Genomic DNA, 23587 nt, shown 5'->3' on the forward strand with positions numbered 1-23587 from the left:
TTTTAGAAATGCATTATTTGACTAAATAACATGTTTTTTTAAATGGATGAAGAGACGCTGGGCTTTCTTACATTAATAGTAACTCCAGTTTTATTGGTATCTAGACCTTTAAGTTTTTCAAGCTCATATTAGAGCCCTTTAAAAACAGAAGCAAGAAGAATCTGCCTAGTTACGTCAGCCTTTTTATAAGAAGTGCATCATTATCATCACTATGAACATGTCTTTCTCCAGATCAGTTTAGGTTTCTGAAATGTTTGTTTCTGTTTCTTGAATTCAGATTGATCTACAGAGAGCACAGATCAATACAGCTTTTTATTTTTATTTCCTGTCAATTCTAAAATGCCAGCCAAAGAGTCTTGGTCAGGGCAAAAAGCTAATAGATCTGCAGTTCACAACTCAAAACAGGAGAGCTGTCAACAAGATTTATTGATAGCAGCCTTGGGAATGAAACTGGGTTCTCAGAAGTCATCTGTGACAATTTGGCAACCTCTTAAACTCTTTGCTTATTCACAGTTGACATCACTTGTCAGAAGAGCAACTCTGAAAGAAAATGAACATATTCCAAAATATGAAAAGGTTCACAATTTCAAGGTAAGAATTACTCTACTTTTTTCAGCTTATAACTACAGAAAATGTTTTTTAGTTCTAGAATAGCTTCAAGACTGCAAGTAAATACAAGCAATGTGGCTTTTTAAAAACTTAAACACTTCAGCTAAAATATTCTTGCTAGTTAAAGCAATTAGACATTTAAAAACATAAATTAGCGCAAAAATATTGTGGAATGCTTAAATACATTTAATTGTTGTGATCCTACTTACTGTACCTGGGGTATCTATGTTAATTAAAATTGTTTCTATATATAGAGAGAAAAAAGTTAACAGTGAAATGCAGTGAGAAAGACGTTATCTTTTAATTATAATTATTTTAGTTTAATTTTTATTTGTGAAACAGATGTCAAAAGACCTTTGTTCAATCTTTGATTAGAGGATTAAACAGATCTTATCTCTGTTTGTTGCTGGTAAATACCATTGAATATAAGAAGCATGTTCTGTTGCATCTGGATTGAGCAGATGGTCTGCATTTCCCTTAGTTCCTGGCTTTTCTCCTGTGTTAATGAATTGACTCTGATGAAAGGAGTATGGCTTACCAGGGGACTATTGAAGCTGCTGACACTAGCACCTACTCTTCATTTTAATATTATTTGCTTTTACTTTTATGTAGCTTCTAATTATTGTTCTAATGTGTGTGATATATTCCTCTTTTATCCATTAAGAGATACGCGTTACAATACATCTACTCTGTGCATATGATGGTTGTAACTATCATGTAAAGTCTTAGAAATTCAGCTTTTTGCAACCAAATTTATCATATAATAGGTAAGCTGTATATGCAAAACTGTGTAAGTGAACTGAGTGATTATATCAACTTTACACTGAGTGCCCAGAACAGATTTTTGTTGGTGGTGGTTTTTTTCCCTTACAGATTTTTTAAAATGTTAGAGTGGGGGGGAAATCTTGAATGTTTTAGCAAGAAATCTGATGACTTCTAAAAATCACTTATTTTCTGTTTCAATTTCCATCTGATATTTTACTTTTTCTTATAGTTCCAGTAGTCAACACTCCTCATTTGATTTTTTATTTTTTTTTAAAATATGGCTTCTAGCTCTCAAGTTCATACCATCACTAGAATTGGAAACCTTTATTATCACAATGTTTTACTGGACAGGACTCCTCCAACAAGTACAAATTTGAAAAATGTATACAAAATTATATAAAAATAGAAAATTAGCATTTAATATGAACATCTGGCACAGAATAATCCTGCTGGCTGTCAATTAAATCCACAGTATATTTTTGCAAGAACCTGGGTTGTACAAGTGATTTAAAATGTTGCCTTGCAACTGAGACCTTTTGCCTTAGATTTTGAGGATAATCATAGATGCTAATAGATACTGATTTCCCATGAATACCCGTATATATAAAATACTTTTTATGTTTCATTGTATACCCCGTTCTTTCTTCGCTGCTGTATGAAATAGCATATATTTCTGTTCTGGAAATACTCTGATGGTCTGATTCTTGTTAGTCTGCTTCTTTTCTGAAATAGATTTTCTATAGCACTGTCCTTGTACATTTGAATTTGTTATGCTAGTTGCTTAAACATACTGCTTGATCTTAAGAAGTAAATACTGCACAAACAATATTATTATTATCACTGTTGTATTGCTCTTCCCTTAAATGTATTTCTGTTAGAAAAATACACCTATTGAAAGTACACCGTTTCTTCCACCAAGCCATTAAAATGAAGTCAGTGTAAACAGATATCTTTTGTTAAATAATATTTTTAAAATCTGCTAATTCTTCACAAGAACAGAAACTTGTGTGTCAGTGGGCATATGACAGTAAATTTACCTGTTAAAGGGATATTGTCCTGAATGATAGGCTTAAAGTCTGTCCATCACCTCCATTTACAATGGCTTTAAAAATCCTTATTTTTGTTTCTTTTTTTAAACTATAAACCCTCCAAATTTATCGTGCCATAGATCTGAAACTAACAGCAAGCAGCAGATTATGTGGCTCCCTGCGTTGTTGCTCAGTATGACAGTCAGATTGTCATCCTAAAAGTATAGCTATAATCATTTTAAATCACCTAACTAAATATCTCAGGTCACTAGCAGGATGCTGGGCTGTTTTACCAGCTCAGTAAAGGAAGCAAACACCCTGTCCAAGTCATTGTGAAGGTCCTTGCCTCAGGACACAATTTATTGTTTGAACACAAAATAAAGCAACTCGATGGACCAACCTGGATGTAGTCCCCACAGGCCTTTTGCTTTGCATCCACCAACCAGAGGAAGAGAGGATACACGGTTCAGCTTCCTCTTCCTTGCTAGCTATATGATAGGCAGGGATCTCTTAACTCTTTCCAGGCTGATGCTCTACCTTGTCCCATCACTTTTTGCAAGGATAGAGGTGGCCTGGGAGACTTTCAACCTGGGAATGTCCTATTCTTTCCCTAGATTCCTTCTGCATCTTGCACTTGAAAATGGGAGGCTTCTTTACTTCCTATCTGAACTGCTGCACAGCGTTGTGTATGTACATTCAGTAACATGCTTTTGATTCCTTTGGGGTAAAAGGCAGGTATACATATATGAGGTGTTATTAATTTATTTTATTAATTAGACTGTCTCACCAAGCACTTGAGGTAAGTGCCTCACTAGCACAGTTGGGGGAGAGGAAATGGAGAATTATTTTTGTTGTATGTGCTATTACAACCATGCTATCATCTTGGAAAGCAGTGTGGAGGCTTGTTGCATTCTTTTGCTGGCTCCTGGGTGCATGCAAAATGGCAGAAGACTTGGCTGCTGCCTCTAGCAAACTTTAAAATATTTCTGCTACTGCATTACAATATTTCTAAGTAATCTTTTGTTGAATAATGAAGTGAAGAAATTGTAAATACCAGTGGTGATGGGACCATATCACAAACACAACAGCTGTCCCCTTCAAATCACCAATAAAGCTGCTAACTCTGATTTTGTTTGATGTGGAATTAGAAAAAGGGGTTAAACTCTGTGTTGACATAATTGTTTTTAGATGTGCGGTGTTGTTTAAGCCACCTGAAAGTCCAGTTATCATCCCAAAGCTATCTTCTGCCCTAAGTGGGCAGCCTGATTGGCTGTGGATGATTCTGAGCTCTGTAAGTAGGACCATGTTAGCACAGTTAATGATCACCATTTGCAAATACTATAGTATTTTCTAGATTGTGCAGTTATGATGTGATGTTTACACATCTCGAATGCAAATTCATTGTGGCTGAATTCTGTTTAATTTCTCTCCATAAGTAAAAAAGAGGGATGACAACTTATAAATGGCAAGCCAGAGTGAGTTTTTAATATATAACCTCAGGGTAAGAGGTAACTGTTGAATATATTTATATTGATAAACTATAAGCACATCTGCTTTTCTGTTTTTTTACATAAACTTTATTATTAAAAGCAAAATAAGTAATTCCAAACATAGCAATTACAAGGAATTTGCTTAAAATGACATTTTATTTAACACTAATTAAATAGTGAGACTTGAGAGTGAACTGAGATGATAAATGTGGCTTAAAGTAGATCTGACCATATTGATTATTTTGGTGTATTTTACTTTGTCCACTTATCCCTCTTGTGTAGTCCAGCATACTGTATAATATTTCAATTGTCAAAACAAACCAGGGCCATCTGTTGAATCATCTTTATGATTCCAACCTGCCATCAACCATATCAAGGCCTCTCTATATTTAGATTTATTTCCCATTATAGACATGACTCAACAGGTACTGAAATCTTGCTATCGGTTTTGTGCTGCAACCCAGTACTATAGAGTGAGTGTCTTCCCTTTGGGTGCTAAAGACAGGCCTGGTCTGAGTGTTTGTTTTTTCTTTGGTTTTTGAAGCAGGGAAGAGAGGGATAGTTGAAGCTGCAGATATTGTTCTGGTTACGGTGGAAAAGCTTTGCCAAATAGGAAGGTTTTGCAGCATTTCCTGAAGTGATCAGACTGGATTTGTCTAATCTCGTCCTGAGGTTCATTCCGCAGTTGGATACCTCAACTGCTAATTCTTTGTCTCTACCTGTTACGTGTTCTCTTCTAGTTTCTGTAAACCATGTTGTCTCAGGAGAGTTCAATTGTTTTGGTAGTTGTAGCTGGAGATGACGTTTCTAATGTAGCTGAGACCTTATCAATTAAATAATGTTAAGATTAAGGCCAAGGATTTGAACTGTCTGCAAAATCAGACTACCAACCAGTATTGGAACAAGGGCAATAGAAATTGCATTGTGCTCCTGGACAATGTGATCTCGCAGTCACAGACTTATTCCAAACAAATTTTGAAGACCAGATCAGACAAGTGATCTATAGAGCCATGCCCACAGTGAGGGACTTGAGGCTAGTCTTGGATCCCTGAGCATGCACAATAAAGAAATGGGAAACATTCTTTTTCAAACATTCTTTTTCAAATGTATTAAGTTTGGGGGAATATGCAACTTCTTTCCATATGCAACTTCTTTCCACAGCCCTGAGAATCCCTCCACATTTTCCTCAGTTGAACCACCCCCATTCCTAAAATGCTACAGTGATACAGAGTTTTCCCTCTCTTTCTTCCCCCACCCCTTATCTTGTCATGGTAATATTTGTATCCCTCTGCCCTACCCCACCATCTCCCTGCTGCTGAGGCCAAACATGCTGTTTCTATTGAGGTTGAGGAAGAAAGATAATTTATAATAATTGTTGAAGAACATAAACACCAAGGCAAGGGAAGGAGAGATTATTTAGAGTCATAGAAAGGGAATATAATCAGGAGGTATGGGAGGAAAGAAAAAGAAGAAAAATTTTAAGATGAACGTCAGGAAAACCTTCCTGTCAGGGAGATGTATTAAGCCTGTGGAATAATCTCCCCATGGGGATGTAGTGGAAGGCCCATCACTTGGCAGATTTAAAACAAGACTGGACAAAACAGTAGCAAATATACTGTAGGGAACAATTTTACAGTGTTAGGAAGTTGGGCTAGATAATCTAGGAGGTCTTTTCTTTCTCTGGATTGTATGATTCACAGGCCTTGGGGAACTGATCATTTTGATCTCCCTTGACTTGTTTGTGGGTATACCGCCAGTACCTTGATTCTTGCGGAATGTGAATCTTGCTAGGAGAAGAACTCTGCAGATATTTCATAAATGTCCATATTTCAAGGTGCAAAAATACTTTTCTACCTAGATTAGTCTTGTACTGCTTCACTGAAGCAAGGAAGTATTCACATCTGTCGAAGCAGGGTTGGAATTGTATGTTACAGTATATACATTTTCCTGTGTTTTTTCCTTAGGATGTCATCTTTCTTACTTTGTGATGGATAAAAAGAAAATATGTTTCCAGAAGAACATTTATCTAACATTTTTGTGCAGCATTTGCAATTGCCAGGCTGTTGTCTTTGTTGCTATGCTACTTAGTGTCTGTCAGAACATGACTGGTTAATTTAACACGCTTGTATTACTGGTTGCAAGACTACTATGGTAAATTACTGATGTACATGCTAACTTAATCTCTTTAAAACCAAAACTTTGTTCCATTGAGACGCATTTTTCCATTTAATTTGTCAGGAGAGATGCTGATAAACCCTTCTTTTTTGGTTCCCTAGCATGTATCTAATATTTATGTGTCATCATAACACAGAACTCAACAAAAGGGCAAAATACTGTTCTCTATTACACTGAAGGCAAAGGGCTTGCACCGTGTCACTGAAGGCAGAATATGGCCTTAAAAGTGTTACACAAGTGGAGATTGAAGTGAGGGCAGTTCTGTGTTAGAAAGGATTTGATCATATAGCTATACCAACAGACCCCCTCTAGTGAAGAGACAGCTTATACCAGCAAAAGAGAGCTTTTGCCAGGATAGTTTATATCAGTCCCCTGAGCAAAATAAGCTACGCCAGCAAAAGCACTTGTTTGCCAGTATAACTGTATCCACACTCAGGCTTTCTGTTGGTATAAGAATGTAGTGAAAAATCTCTGTCCTGACATTATCATCCTGGCAAAAATTTCCAGTATAGACTTAGTGTAAGACTTATTACAGTTGAAAGATGAATTACAGTGCGTATGTTACAGAGAAAAAAACCACCATGTGGCAAACACTTCAAATGTTCATTGGATGCATTTTTTTCATAGCTCCTCATACTAATCTATATGGTTTCATATCTGATTGTTTGGAAACTATGGGCCAGATCCTGAGTTGGTGTAATTTGGCCTGGTTCCATTGAAGTAAATAGAACTATACTGATTTACAACAACTTTGGATCCGGATCTATGCTTCTTAAATTATTTCAGAATATCTTTAAAGGAGTCACTACACACAAATTAACATTCCGATAACTGAGTGTCTCTCTAGTTTTTAAAAAACATAACCTGTCTCTTTACATGTTCTCAGAGATAAGAGAACCCTGAGAAATTTGAGGTTTCCTTTAGACATTTAGAACTTTAAAAATCATTCAGAGGTGAAAAAAGCTGTTCTTCGCATAAATCCAGAGTGAAGAAAACTTTTTAAAAGTTCCTTAAGGCTTCAAGGAAGCTTTCAGAGATTCTGTATCTCTGCTTTTGAAACTAATAATAGACCATAAGATAACTTCATACCATGAAGGTTTAGGCTTTGGTGCATTCTCTCCAACAGAAGTATTCAATTACTGTTACATTTGCCCTAGCTGTTCCAAAGCAATGTCTTTATGCAGCACAAAACTAGTTTACCACTTCTTTTGACATGCCAGTCGTCAATTTCAAGCTTTCCTCCTTTGTTTAAAAAATAGAATAGCATTGTCGTCAAATCCTTGTTTTACTCAAACTCCTGTGTACAGACACAAGGAGCTTTACACATCTCTATTTCTAGGTCTCATGCCCTTGCACGTGCATGGCCCTGGGAGCTGACTAGCTCACTTACATGGTGAAGTTTAGAAAGGCTGTAATGAGGCAGTCAAGGCATTTGCCTCAAGGAGCATACACAGTGTGTCAGAGCTTCTTATCAGTTGCTTTTCTCCAAATTAGCAGCAGCACATAGCAAAGTGAAGTCCCTTTATCATCTGCCCTTTCAGAGGAATATTTTACATTTCTTTTACTCAATAGCTTTAAATCTAAGAACTCTATTTGGTTTTCAACTCCAGTTTCTAACTGTTGTATTTTACATGGACATGGTATCAAGTGATGTAGACCCTCTGTTAAAATGGGGCATGTGATTCAGATTCTAAATATCAATTTAAAGAAAAATCCATTATTCCATTGCTCAAAGAAATGTCATCATTTTTGTTAAATTGGCAAAAAATTATTCTCTCTCTCTCTTTCTCTCTCTCTCTCTCTCTCGTTTCTTCTGCTTCCTGCATTGGTCCTGCTATAGCATCCTACTTCAGTATAATTCCCAGTTGTTCACATTCCTGCTGACGTGATCAGCACAAAGCAGGAAGTAAAAAGAGTTGACAGCGCTTCTGGCTTGGTATGAATGAGGACCTGGAGGAATGTTCGCCTGCTCAACGTTCAAGACAATGAGCTCTTTCCTGATAAAGGTCCTATTTATACTTGATTCTCTGAATGATGGTGCACTCCGTGCAGCATGGCCCTTCCTCTCAAGAAGTGCTGAACAAAGTTGTTGACACAATTCAAGACTAGCTCTGGGAAGTTGACACCATTGTTGATACAAATACAGTCAGCGCACTTTTAAGAGAGAGTGTACCATAGCCTTCATTTCTATTATATCTTCAAATAAAAGCAACTATACAATATATTGCTGCTTGCAACCGGCAGGATTACCATAGGCACATGGAACGTGAGGACCATGTACGAGTCAGGAAAGATGGCGCAGGTTGCAGCAGAGATGAGGAGCAACAACCTGACCCTATTAGGCATTAGCGAAACAAGATGGACGCAAGCTGGACAGAGACGACTGTTGACAGGAGAGCTGTTGCTGTATTCAGGACATGAAGAGAGCGACGCACCCCACACACAGGGAGTAGGCTTCATGTTGTCCAAGCAGGCACAGAGAGCACTGATTGGTTGGGAGGCACATGGTCCCAGGATCATCACAGCATCCTTCAGAACTAAAATGAAGAGGACTAAGATGAATGTTGTTCAGTGCTACGCTCCAACTAATGACAGCGAAGAGGAGGACAAAGATTATTTTTACAACAGACTCCAGAAAATATTAGAGATTCTCCCAGACAAAGACATCATCATCCTTATGGGAGACTTTAATGCCAAAATTGGACCTGACAACACAGGATACGAACAAGTCATGGGGACCCACGCTCTGGGAGAGATGAGTGAGAATGGAGAGAGATTTGTGGATCTGTGTGCACTTAACAACCTGGTCATAGGAGGTAGCATCTTTCCTCACAAGCGGATCCACAAGAGTACCTGGGTATCACCAGCAGGCACGACAGAAAATCAGATTGACCATGTCTGCATTAGCAAGAAGTTCAGAAGATCCTTGCAGGACGTTAGAGTTAGAAGAGGAGCAGACGCGGCGTCCGACCATCACTTAGTGGTGGCTAGATTGAAGCTGAAGCTGAAGCAGAACTGGATAGATACGTCAGACAGAAGAGTGAAGTACAACGTCAGCCTTCTGAAGGACCGTAAGACCAAGGAAGATTTTGGACTGATGCTGAAGAATAAGTTTTCAGTATTACAGGATCGGTCTGAGGAAGAGGAAGACAGTGTACTAAACAGATGGCAGAAAGTGAGAGAGACACTTAGGTTAGTATGCCAGGAAGTGCTTGGAATTAAGAAACACCAGCAGAAAGAGTGGATCACAGCAGAGACCTTGACCAAGATAGAAGACAGAAAGAAGAAGAAGGCAGCAGTCAACAACAGCAGGACTAGAGCTGCAAAGGCCAAAGCTCAAAAAGAGTATGCTGAAGCCCACAGAGCAGTGAAGAGGAATATTAGGAAGGACAAGAGAGAGTATGTGGATGAACTGGCAGCAGAAGCGGAGCAGGCAGCATACAGCGGTAACATGAAACAGCTGTATGATACTACCAAGCGACTGTCTGGAAAGTTCAGCAAGCCAGAACGTCCCGTTAAAGACAAGCAGGGAAAGTCTATAACAGGAATAGAACAACAGATGAACAGATGGGCGGAGCACTTTGAGGAACTCCTGAACAGACCAGCACCACCAAATCCACCAGACATTAACCCAGCCAACGAGGACCTCCCAATTAATTGCGATAAACCAACCAGAGATGAGATCAGAAAAGCCATCACCATGATGAAGAACAGGAAGGCGGCTGGACCTGATGACATCCCAGCAGAGGCCCTGAAAGCAGACCTGGATGCTTCAGTGGAAATGCTGTACCCCCTCTTTGAGAAGATATGGGAAGAAGAAGTGATTCCGGCAGACTGGAAAGAGGGATATCTCATCAAAATCCCCAAGAAAGGAGACCTTAGCAACTGTGCCAATTATAGAGGAATCACACTCCTGTCGGTGCCAGGGAAGGTCTTCAACCGAGTTCTCTTAGAGAGAATGAAGGATGCCGTCGATCCACAGCTACGAGATGAACAGGCAGGTTTCCGGCTGAACAGATCATGCACGGACCAGATAGCAACGCTTCGCATCATAGTCGAGCAGTCTGTGGAGTGGAACTCCTCGTTGTACATCAACTTTGTTGACTATGAGAAAGCGTTCGATAGCGTGGATCGAGAGACCCTCTGGAAGCTCCTTCGGCACTACGGCATTCCAGCAAAGGTGGTCAACCTGATCAAGAACTCATATGATGGTATACACTGTAGAGTGATCCATGGAGGGCAGCTCACTAACAGCTTCCAGGTGCGAACTGGAGTCAGACAAGGATGCTTGTTGTCACCACTTCTCTTTCTCCTTGTCATCGATTGGATTATGAAGACATCCACTTACAAGCGTAGGAATGGAATCCAGTGGACGTTGTGGACCCAGCTTGATGACCTGGACTTTGCTGACGATCTTGCACTCCTTTCGCACAGTAAAGAGCAGATGCAAGAGAAGACCAACACTGTGGCAGCCACGTCATCACAGGTTGGCCTCAACATTCACAAGGACAAGACCAAGATCCTTAGGATTAATTCCATCAGCAACGACCCAGTCACACTGAATGGAAGCCCCTTGGAAGAAGTGCAGTCCTTCACCTACCTAGGTAGCATCATCGACCAGCAGGGTGGCACAGACGCAGACATCAAAGTAAGGATTGGTAAGGCAAGAGCAGCCTTCTTACAGCTCAAGAACATCTGGAGCTCCAGAGAGCTGTCTTTGGCAATAAAAATTCGACTGTTCAACTCCAATGTGAAATCAGTCCTACTGTATGGAGCTGAAACCTGGAGGACAACCAAAACAACCACCAGGAAGATCCAGACCTTCATTAATAGCTGCCTCAGAAGGATTCTCCAGATCCGCTAGCCAGACACCATCAGTAACATCCACCTCTTGGAGAGGACCCGTCAACTCCCAGCAGAGGAAGAAATCAGAAGGAGAAGGTGGGGTTGGATAGGACATACACTACGCAAGCAGCCAACTAACATCACCAGACAGGCACTGCGGTGGAACCCCCAAGGCAAGCGGAAAAGAGGCCGTCCAAGAAACACCTGGCGACGCGACCTTCAGGCTGATAGCAAAAAAATGGGCTATACCTGGAACCAGCTAGAGCGAATGGCCCAGGATAGAGGACTCTGGAGATCTGTAGTTGGCGGCCCATACCCCGATTGGGGTGACGGGCATGAGTGAGAGTGAGTGATACAATATATTAATCACAGTTCTTCCATTGATTTGCTGTGTGGTCTTTGTGGCCTTTTAACTTCTTTTTGCTTTTAACAACAAAGCATGTATTTTAAAGATTATATAGGAATTTTGGCCAAATTAATATTTGAGTTGATTCATTTCTTGTTGGCATCTGTTTCCTTCACCCTTTGCATCTGTGTGACCTCGTTGTCAGACCAGATATGGATATAGAGTACTTTTCTTATAGAAATTATGGCTGCTTGAGTGGCACGTTTTTTCCAGTGCTTGGTAAAATCCATGGTGGCAGTGAGCATACTACAGGTTGAGTTAATCATTCAAGCTGACATACTTTAAAATGCCATAGAATACATTTACATATAAAAAAATAGAAGAATGTTGTATCCACTATTAACTGCATGGGGAATTTAAACAGGCAGAATTTAGTTGCTGACACTGGAATTCAGCTAGGTCCTATGAGCTAATAACACCCTAGGGTTTGCCTTTGCAGGGCTTTAGTCAGCATCACAGGGGTGTAGATTTTAGCCTGCACTAGCATGTCGCACACTAACTGGTTGTGGGATCCCTTCTGGCACATACTAAAAGTTCCCTAGTGCATGTTAATATAGTAGGACTTAATTGTATCAATCACTCTAGGTAACTTTTAGTGCATATCAGCAGGGTCCTCGCAGGCCAGTTAGTGCATAACACACTAGTGTGGACTAAAATTTGCAGATGCAAACTAAAGCCCTGTGTAGACAAGCCCTTAGTCTTGTCTACATACAAGTGGCATCAGACTACAAGTTATTAGGAACTCAGTTTTATCCCTTGCCTGAAAGACAGCATCTCATGAATACCACATTACATTATCAATTCAGTCTTGACACAAAAATGTCACTTATTCAGCCTCCAACACTATTTCCTGCAACACTCTTCCCTTGCAGGTCTCCCCTCCAACCACTGGCCAGGCCTCAGCCTACTTAGCTTATGAACCCCAGGAGGTACCCTTGCAGTGTTGTTTTGTTATTTTTTAAATTAATGCGTGACATATTTGCTAAATGTATGGATTTGTCAGAAACTGTTATTCTGACTGACACCTAAATGAGATGTACATAAAATAAGCTACATTGCAATATAAAAAGTATGGGTGTCATCTGACACAGATGAAGAAAAAAGCTGATGCCCTCAGGGAATAGCATAGTGGATACTGGCTTTAGTTTATAAATTGTGAAGACTTTTTTTTGTCTCAAGGCACAGTCATTAGGACTATGGTTTGTATGCTTCAGTGGTAAACTATACATACCTCACATGTCACATCTAACCTTCCGTACTTTTCATTGCTGGCTTTGATGAGGCTTTCCAAATTAGTCTTTTTCTATCACATCACATTTCTGAAGCATTTTTATTGCATTCCTTCATAAACTCTTGTTTTTTCTAAATGTTCATTAGAATAACTGCTAGAAGATTTTGCTAGGTAAAATAAGAAAACTAGAGTTTCTAAATTTGTTTAATTTTGAGTGTAACATAAGTCTACCTGTTTTATTCTATTAATGATTATGAATTTTATTTATTTGCTGGGTCATTCTTGTCTCTCATATTACAGTCAAGCTATCCTAAGAGCAGCCTAATAATTTCAAAAGGCCAAAGATAATATGCAGAAAGATGGACCCCAGAAAGATATAGATAGCTAATTCTTATGGCTGGTATGTCACTGACCTATTTTACCAAGGCCTCAAATATCACTGCGAGTGAGACCTGCTTGAGGATGTCATGCTTGTGGTATATGCTATCATCAGAGCCCTCAGTGAAATTATTTATTGGGACTCTTTAAGTGTCTGACCTTGGACATATAAGCACTCCCTAATGCTCTAATTAAACTAATTAAATACAGTACAAAAAGAGATATGATTATAAATCACTGGAGTGTAACAGTTTTTTCTATGTATAGAAAAATGGCTTTCAGTAAAAGAATTAAGAATTCTGCAAACCTCAGAGACAAGCTGTCTTTCCATGTCCCATCACAGTAGTTCTTTCGATCTAATGTACCCCATTTATACTGTGGAGAATTCAGAATAAAAGTGCCTAGAGTTAAACATTTAAATACAAATGGAAGACACTCAACTCTGAAACTTGTTTTCCTGTTTGATCTGACAGAGAGAGTCTGTTGTACTTTAAGCCACAATATGAAACTCTCCTATTTTCTCAGGCTTTGGGGAGGGAGCTGTGGTCGAATTTAGTGTGTTTTTGAGGCAGGTTTGTTCTTTTAAAACTGGTCAGTTAAGTCAAATTTTATATATTAGCATTAAATTTTATAAATTAAAAATAGATCTTGATAAATTGGTTGTTCCCTCTGTTCCAAGAACTTCCTGGGTGAAAGATCATGGAAAAAGTATGACAAAAATAAGAATTTTTTTGGAGTGTGAAGCTACAAATTGGCAATTCCGCTTTCACATCTTATAAGGCAGTAAAACTTGCATATGGCAGTTGCTTTTTATACGGGGGAAAAAAGATATAACTTAAATTAGAACTTCTGGGATACTACTATTTTTCAGCGGGTCAGGGAAGTCAAAGGTTAATAGATCACAGTATTCAACATTCACATTCAACTTTGTAGATAGAAAGAGCTCATTTTTTAGAATTGTTACACAAAAAGTGGTGACAGGATTTGGATACAGCCTGGATGTGTGGGATAAGAGAGTGTGAGGAATCTAAGACAATCCCAAGGTATTGGGCCTGAGTAGCAAAGTAGATTTTGTTATTGTCAACGGTGACCAAGAATTGGGGGAAGTAGGAAGGGATTGAGAGGATGTATCCTCAGAAGTTCACTTTTAGCCATGTATGTTTGATTTGACAATGAGTAATGCAGGACATGTCAGAAAGACAGCCCTCAGCCTGGACTGTATGGCAGGAGAAAGGGCTGCAGTAGACAGGTAGATTTGTGAGTCATCAATAGAAGGATGGATATTGTGTAAAGGTAGAAAGGGAGGTGACGAGGCTGGGTTTTGTTCCATTCCCACATGGAGTGAGAGAGGAAAAGAGGAGGGCCCACCAAAAGAGATGTTGAAGGAGAACCAGAGTAAGATGCATCATGAAAGCAAGATATCAAGAAGTAGGATATGATTGGCAGAAGCAGCAGACAGGTCAAGAGGGATTAGAATGGAGGAGAAGCCCAGGCATTTGGCCAGCATGAGGTTATTAGAGATATTAGTAAGGGCAGTTTCAATGGAGAGGAGAAAACAGAACAGAGTTATAGGAAGGGTTGTACATGGCCCATTCAATGATTTTGCAGGTGAAGTGAGAGAGAGACCACTAACTGGAGAGGCACGTGGCATTAGATCCATTTGGAAAACAAAATTTTCATCCTGTGTGGAATTTAGTTTCCATTCTGAATTGGAATGAAAAGTCAAAATATGAAACCGTTTCAGGGAACAAAAAATTCTGAAAAGTTTATAACTGCTAATGCTAAAATGAATTTTTGAGCAAAAGGAAAAAGGATCAGAATTTCAAAATACCATGTTTGTTTCATTTTTCAAAACCATAAAATCAAAAACATTAATCAAAATCAATATTTTTCCCTGGAAAATTTTGGTGTCAACAAAATCATATTTTCTGGTAGGAATTTTTTTCATGCAAAAAAATTCAGTTAGCTCTGTGTGGCATCAAGGTATGACATTTTGGATGGGCGATACCAGAGCATGCATATGTTGTAAGGAAAAATAGATGCTCAGGAAGAAATCAAAGAGGTCATGATGGATTAGAGGAGGAAACCATATGAAAAATCTCGGTGATGGTGGTCATGGGGAATGGTGATTACAGCTACTGATCATGTCATGCTTGGCTCTGCAGAAGTCAGCCAGATCCTATAGGGAGACCATGGAGTATGATTCAGCGAGGGTGGCAAAGTGCGGTTCCCTGGCAAATTACATAGTAGAGCTGAAGGAAAAGAGAGTGAATTTGTGCCAGTAGTGGAGAAAATCTAAAGGACTTCCTTCAGAGGTGTTTTACAGCAAAGGGGCAGAAAAAGAGGAAGCAGATGCAGAGGGTCAGCCAGGCAAGAGGTTAGTGGGATGGATTACACAGTGTCAATATTTTTTAGTTACATATCAAGGTTGGACAGTGATACTTCACAAGCAGCCCATTGACTTCAATGGAGCTACTCAAGGTGCAGGGTATTGCTAAATATGAGTACTGGTATCACAGTCTAACCCTAATATAGTTACAAATACTCTATGGTTAAAAATACCAAAGAAGGTACCACAAAAACCTGATTGTCATAGCATTAAAAGCCTGACTCTATATAAAAATCACAATGACATTCAGGAGTAAGTTTCCAGACTGACTCTTAGATTTACCTAAATACCTCTCATATAGCAGTTACATCTTTTTCTTTATTAGTACCAATTTCTAGGGGACTTAATGATACCCAAATGTTTACCAAAATTTCCATGAACTGCTCTGAATACTCATTTTGTATGAGATAAGTGTCATTTTGACCTATTCCTGCCCCACTGGAGTCAGTGGAGCTGTGGATGCTCGACACCTCTGAAAATCAGGCCACTTCAGATCCATTATTTATATCCACTAAATATTGTATGAATTTAGATTCTTAACTTAAGGCACCCAAGTTTTAAAAAGGTTCACCTTTCTCTTTGCTACACCCACTTACGATTAGGTATTGCATATATATGTGCAAGATGACCCTCTGTCAATATCTAAGCAGAACTGAATGAGTTAAAGCTAAAATATTCTTGACTATGAATTTCATTACTTTGTGAGCATCATTTACTGATTTCATTTAAGTTCATCATCTATTACAAGTAACTACTCAAAGACCTTTACACTGGTTAACAAAATAATGATTTTTTCTGCTAAGAATCTTGTGGTTTTCTAAGCAGGAAACCTACTAAAATGAATCAGAGGCTGCTCATTGTGGCTAAAGGACTGGAACAAGCAGGCAAGACTGGGCTGAGACTAGCATTGGCTTCTTCCTTAGCTTTGAATTTGTTCTTGCTTAATTGGATTCCTGTTCATTTTCCGCTTACTAAATTCATGCATATAGGTTTTCAATATGTAACGTTGTTCTGAAAAAAAGGCTAATCCTTTATACTAAACTAAGGAACCTCTGAGCGTGTATTCAGCATTGCTATATAAACTTCTGGGGGAATTCTGTGCTACTGCACATGCACATAATTAATGAGCTGAACATATTTTTTGCTCAGAAAAAAAGCTTCTGCTGAAATCTTGCTGCAGTTCCGCATTTTGCCTACCAGAGGGCACTGTGGTGATAGAACACAGCAGCTGCTCCAAGACAGCTAGGGAAGAGAGAGAGCCTGCCTTCTTTGCAGCACCTGTCAGGCCAGGTCAGAAGACAGAGGCTATGGGGAGACAGACCAGTGTTGAGTTGCTGGGAGTTCAGACGAGCTCATAAGGGCTACTGAGAGAGGACAGATTGGGGCACGGGCTGAATGGGAGTGGAGACACAGGGCCATAGAGGGGAGAGAGGTGCAGGGCCACATGGTGATGGGGTTGAGAGTGCAGAGCTACATAAGGAAAGAGGAGTGGCTGAGTGCAGGAATAGAGACATGGGGACAAGAGAGGGAGTACAGAGCCACATGGAGACGGAGGGGTGCAGGGCCACATGGTGATGGGGTGGAGTGGGTGTCTGAGTGGGGTGAAATGACATGTGGACAGAGGGTGCAAGGACGCATGGGGAGAGGAGCAGGTGTGCCTGACTGAATGGGAGATGCTAAGGCTCAGCTAGGATCTGCATGGGGGAAGTGCCCTAACAACCCCGCCCCGCCTCCCACAAAAAGCTGTTCCATACTTTTCCCATCCATATCCAACAACCCTCCAAATTCACACCCAGGTTCCTTCCCAGCAATCTACTTCCCTCTCCCTCAGCATCTCCATTTCCCCTGCTTTCCTCCAAGCCTTTGCACTGCTTCTGATGGGTGTGGGAAATACGGTTACATATTGTACTTTAAATGAATTACTCAGATTCCTTTCTAGGCATATTAATACAGAACTCTATTTAGCAAAAAAAAATTCATGAATTTTTTGTTGTCTGTAGTGTTACAGACATACTTGCTGACAAGCATTTTGAAATAAATGACCAAAAATAATTAAAACTGGTGTGATTATATTGTGGTGTTTTGACAAATAAAATTTGCAGAATTTTAAAATATTGTGCACAGAATTTTTTATCTTTTGTTGCAGAATTCCCACAGGAGTATATGTTGTACCACTACATTTGCCTAGCAGGGCTCTTTCTGATTTAGGCACAAGCCCTGCAGCCCCACTACATATATCATGCAAGACCATTTGTAGGGGACAGGCAGCATAAATCCCAAATGTGGGGACCCTAGTTCCCTTACATACTCTTCTCTGTGTTGGAAAGCAGTTGCCGTTTAGTTCTATTTACAGCACTAATGCACAGTGCTGAAATCCCATCCCTGGTGGTGGTCAAGGGAGGAGAGGCATAGCAAAGTGTGGCTATCTGCTAGTTTACATATCCTGGCTTACTGAGCCTAGACCAGCTGCACCAATCTAGGTCAGGTGGGGCTGACGCTTCCATCACTTAACCCTACAGATCTGTTTGTGTGAAGCAAAGCCATTTCCTGAGGACTGGACTCCTTTGTTCAGGATGGCCCTCGGGATGAAAAGCTCACCTTTTTCCATCAGACTGTAAGAATCTTGGCAGTTAAATCTTTCTCTTAGATTGTGTCATCTTTTCCTTCAGTGGTAAGCCCCAAACCAGGATGAAAGGAAATGAATGCGGATATTACTGTAGTAAAAAGAGAACTGTGGCCCATTTATGCGCATGAATATTATGCCTGTGAAATAATCTAGTCTGTCCTTTCTGCTACTGTTTTCTAGGTTCACACATTCAGGGGTCCACACTGGTGTGAATACTGTGCCAACTTCATGTGGGGCCTCATTGCTCAGGGAGTAAAATGTGCAGGTAACTGGTTCATTCTTTGCTTCTTAAGACAACCCTAATGCTGTCAAGCCTTAGACATACTGTCTATTTCATAATAAATTGTGCACCTAGGGTCTGATCCTCCTGTTAAAATCACTGGAAAGATGCCCTTTAATTTCAGTGATAGTTGTATCAGGTGCTTCTATTGACCACTGAACCTTACATCTAAATGCCTTCCAAACATTCAGAGATGGAAATAATAATCTATCTTTCCTTTCTTTCAGTATGTAGGAGATGTAGCTTGAATGAGTTTTATTTATTTTATATGGATGAGTCTGTGTGTAGGCATGAGAAACTTATTGGGGATCTTAATGAAGCTTGTAGACAATAATGAAACCTCACAACACCTGTGTGAGGTAGATATTTAGATTTATTTTACAGATGGATAAACCGAGTCAGAGCAGTAAAGTGCCAGAGTTAGAAAAGGAGCTGGGTACAGAACCCAGGAGTCCTGACTCTGTCTTATTTGTGTATGTACTCTAACCACTACACTCCATGCTCTCTCTAATTTGAAAAAATAAATTAATGGATTGAGAAGAATTGACATAAAGATGATTAAAATGGGTGTATACATAAATTTATAAAAGCACTCAGAAGGTATGTTATAAATGCCTGGAGAGACAGATACTGCATGCATTTGGGAATTTAGTCTCTCTGTTATAGCTGAAGAACTTAAGTAAAATAATTCAGCAATATTATTGATAATCTCTGAAAAGAGAGAGAAACCAATTATTTTGTTTAGGAGAAAAATATCAAAGTAATTGGAAAAACAAGTTACTTTATTTAAAATGTGCCTTACGATTTTCCAGTAACTAATTTTATAATGAATATGTTGATGCAGAGAACTGCATTTGTTGCCCTGGAAACTAAATTTTCAAGCTAATTTAAGAATTTTTTCCCTGTCTAAAGCTTTCTGAAATATTGTCTGAAGCAAATAATAAGATTTTATAGAATCAATGCAAAATGGTAGAAATTTCAACATAAACAAATGAATTTATAGAAAATCTATGACTGAAAAATCTTGAAAATATTCCACAAGAAATGTTTGATGTGTAATGTTTTTTATTGTGTCATTGATGCAAATTTTTTTGTCAGCATAGTCTCTAGTCTCCATGAAGTTTTAGCTTATTAGTTTTAGAAATAACTGAAAGAAATGAAAGGACATGCATGTGCAGTTATATTCTGCGAAAATGGCACTTCCTTACTCAGTAGTCCTACCCCACGTTTATTCAGAATTCTAGCTACATACTGTACTCATTAATTTAATGTTTTACCACATTTTGCACTCGTTAAATCTGCACAGCCAATGTAGCTCTGGGAAAGGGAGCTTGATTTTATTCTGCTTTGTGCATCAGCAACAGAGATGTCAGCTTAATTTTCAGAGTAGACATTTTATGGTTGATGACACATGAGCCAGAAAATACACAGCTCTCTGTTTCTGATCTCATGTTGAATTTTCAGCGCTGGCAGTTAGGAAAAATAACAGGCTTTTTAGTTTACATTAAATAGCTTTGATCTGGAAGTTCAATAAATAAATATGAAAGTCTACAGTTTCACTTTTCAGAGTAGTTGCACGCTTTTGTAGAATGAGCAAAAAAGATGAGTTTTATAATTAAACTGACAGTACTTTTCTTTTTACTATTTTTATTTATAACTACTCTAGACAACATTATTTTCTTATTTTATATTTTAATGCAGATTTTTCTTCAAAAGATCCTAATGGTTTCCTTTTCTTAGCTTGTGTTATGGAAGTGAGAAATAACTAGTGCTTTCTCTTTTTCTCTCTTTGGCTCTGTACAAAGGTGATTGTAATAAGAAAGGAACAAAAAGGGAAAAAATGTAAACTAGATGGCTTTAGAATTTCAGACATAATTGGACTTTTCTGTTTGTCTAAAGTTGTAATACCCATGTCAATACCACCCAATAAATACAGCAATTTTTTTAAAATTTTTCATTCCATTTCATACTGCCAATAAAGTGTACTACAGGGTAAAGCCCACTAAGAGATTACTGCACTTCTTGAATGCTCAAGGCCACTTAGCCTGTGATCATAATCTTTATGATGGCTGTCATACCTTATCTGAGGAATGACAGGATGTGCGGTGTTACGATACTCACAGGCTTCATATAACTCTCTTTGCTCTCTCAACCCCCTGGCAAGCCACTTGTACTCACCCCCTGGTGGATGGAGGAGAGAAAGTGCCACATGTTAATAAACAGCAAAGCCTCTCATCAGGAGAAATGAGTTCTGAATGGAGAAATGAGTTCTGTCATTTTCAGCAAAATGGATGGTGGCCAGGAAATGGACCCTCAAGGACAGAGGTGTTATGTGGAGGGAATGGGAACCATTAAGGGCTCCAGCAGTGATGTTGAATGTGTCTGGTAGATGGGTAGGGAAAGATTACTTAACATTCCATGAAAAAGTTCAATTCAGTAAATGTGGTTCTCCTCTGAGAATTGGCTATGTAAAAAATGTCATCTTCTAAACTCAGAAGATCTGCTCCCCATGTGTGTTCAAAGTTGCATCTATCTTGCTTGCTTCGTGTGCATCATCAAAAGATTTGTTTACTTCTTCCTGTGAGCTAGAACTGTGCAGTTGAGAGGCTGCACTGGTGTAACAGTGGGTACAACAGGTATAAACGGGGCTTAATTTTCCTTGTGAAATTGTTTGTTCTTCTAACCTGAACACCTTTGGTATGGAAATCGAGAGTCAATAAATGGTGAACCCTGGGGCACCCATCACTTTTCTGAGTAGACAGGGCCAGCTCCAGGGGTTTGGCCGCCCCAAGCAGCCAAAAAAAAAGCCGCAATCATAATCTGCGGCAATTCAGCAGGAGGTCCTTCGCTCCGAGTGGAAGTGAGGGACCCTCTGCCGAATTGCTGCCAAATAGCTGGACGTGCCACCCCTCTCCGGAGTGGCCGCTCAAGGGACCTGCTTGCTAGGCTGATGCCTGGACCGGCCTTGCAAGTAGAAGTCCACATTAAAAATTACAGGATTGAGCAGGATGCAGCTTACTAACACTCAAACTGGGCTCTGCATCACTGTGGGAAACTCCAGAAAGTCTGACTTGTGATCTGTGTGATAATTTTATTGAAAATGCTTTAGGAACAAAACTGTGCTGATTATAATATTCTGTACTTTTTACTGAGTTTGCTTTTTTAAAGCAAACAATTACAGATCATAAGATGAATCTATTAGCTGTACAAAAGCGATACTTATTACAACTGTAAATGAATACTGCAGGGAACACTCAATCATTTTGAGTCCTGCTCTTAGCAAGATACATTGGAATAAAAATGCAGAGCATTCCTGGATTCCCTTTAGAAGGATAAGAGTCACCCATTTCAGAAAGTAGGAGGAGGAATGGAAAGAAAAAGTAACGTAAGGAGATTGTTGCCATTGGCATATAGATTAATTTATAGCATAAGAGTACAAGTAATACTTAAAAAAAAAAACTTAAACTAGAACCAGGAGAGTCTCAACAACACATATTATGCCATATCAGCTCACTAGTATGTCATAGCAACTAAAACTGTACTTATTCATTCTTTATTACAACTCAGCATCTCCAGCCAGAACAGAGCCTGGGTAACTTCTGTGTTCTGTGCCCCAAATACAATATAATTATCTCTCCAAGGCAGTTTGTTCCTACCCCTTGTGTTGAGTGCCAGGGAAAGAAGAGTGATTGTAGACATCCTCCTGCATGAGGTCCAGGGATAATCACAGTGTCAGTACCTCTCTGCTGAGATTGCCAAATGGGGAAGGTGGTGGTGCTGGTGGTTTTTGTGATGTGAACAATAGTCCAGTAGGAACTTGTCTCACATAGACCAAAAAACCTGTGAGAGAGAATTGTGAAGAGCAGATGGCTGCCATTTTTGACTGATAAGGTTTCATGATTAATCTGTTGCTCCCCTGCACTTCTTGAAACAAGATGATTTTTTATTTCCAAAGTTAAGACTCAGTTTTATGTCCAGTTAAGCCTCCATTCCTCCACCAACTCAGAACTGTGCCTTAAAGATACAGTCAATCCCCTCTTCTTTCTCCGTCTACTTTCCCCTGGGTGCACAAGCAACATCTGTCTGTCTTTGTTTTGTTTTTCCCTCTCTACTTTTCCCCTCTCCCACAACCCTATAGTACGTGAAATCAAGGGTAGATTCATCTTGCAGCACATTGCTTTTGCTCCTGCACTGTACACTTAACATTTAAAAGCACAGGCTATCAGCATTAAAGGACAGCATGCGGAAGGAACATGAGCAAAGACAGACTCATCCAGATACCATTTGTGGTCTGAAGCCATCACAGATGGGAGGTGGTTTTCTGACAGAATAAACAGTCTGCTCATTACCAGAGAACCATGGAGTAGGGAAGGTAGTTTGGGAGCATATCATGTATGCTTGAGACCTCTTTTTGTCCTGGGGTCACTCAGAAGAGCAGCCCAGATCCATAGTTGCACTAAGGCTCATGTCAGATCAATACAGTATCTCAACAAATGGTGTGTGTTATGGGTATCATGGCACTTACAAGTAATGCTAGTTGTCAATGCCCGTAAAACTAAAGAACAGCAAATGATTACGTGCACTGCAGAGAGAGTAAACCTTTAATTTTTATATTAAAGAAAAGAGAATTCAACTACCATAAAAGGAAAGCTACTATTTGATGAATGATTTATTGGAGCAAATTCCTTTATATCTGTTTACCTTCATTAAAGCAACACTAATAGTTAGCTCTTACGTAGCACTCATCACCTGCAGATCTCAAAGTGCTTTACAAAGGTGGGTAGTGGTTTTATTCCCTTGTGTCAAATGGGGAAACTGAGGAGCAAGTCTTAAGTGACTTGCCCAAGGTAACACAGCGATTTAATGCCAGGCCCAAGAATAGAACCCAGACCTCCTGCCCCTTTCCCACACCACTCTGCCATTATCATAAATCTATGGAGAATCTCTTAGAACTCTTAGAGGAAAATGTAAATCTATCTTTCAGTACCTTAAACCGTCCCCTCAGAAAGACAAAATACATAAATGTCTTTCAGCTTAATTTATAAATATAATTACAAAGTATATTACATGTGATATAATTTCAATAGAGCATGTTCAGCAGCCACATTTATCAGTAAATCATAAGCAAAAGGAAATCTAAAACTGACTAAATCAAATCAACAGTATAGCTATGCGTATTTTATTCTCAGCAAATATTTGTAATGGGTACTCATAGGGCAGTATTAATATGCATATATTTTTTGGGCTCTGCTCATGCATTAATATGATCACATTATTTCTTCTTTCAGCTCAATGGACTAAAGTCAATATTAGTTGCATCATAAAAATTGTGAAATCTTTTTCTGAGCTCCCTAGAAAAGCGTTG

The 23587-nt window shown here is 39.3% G+C and overlaps 1 protein-coding gene across 3 annotated transcripts in view; it reads left to right on the forward strand.

Annotated features, from left to right (window-relative positions):
* CHN1 (chimerin 1) overlaps positions 1-23587 on the forward strand; it is a 172387-nt gene that overhangs the window by 127560 nt on the left and 21240 nt on the right. For all 3 annotated transcript variants that reach the window (XM_032784541.2, XM_075070107.1, XM_032784543.2), the window contains 2 exons: positions 514-591; positions 18123-18207. In XM_032784541.2, the coding sequence (XP_032640432.1) occupies positions 514-591; positions 18123-18207 (163 nt within the window). The remainder of the gene's footprint in view (positions 1-513; positions 592-18122; positions 18208-23587) is intronic.

This window comes from Chelonoidis abingdonii, chromosome 10 (assembly GCF_003597395.2).
Source record: "Chelonoidis abingdonii isolate Lonesome George chromosome 10, CheloAbing_2.0, whole genome shotgun sequence".
NCBI classification, from domain to species: Eukaryota; Metazoa; Chordata; order Testudines; family Testudinidae; genus Chelonoidis; species Chelonoidis abingdonii.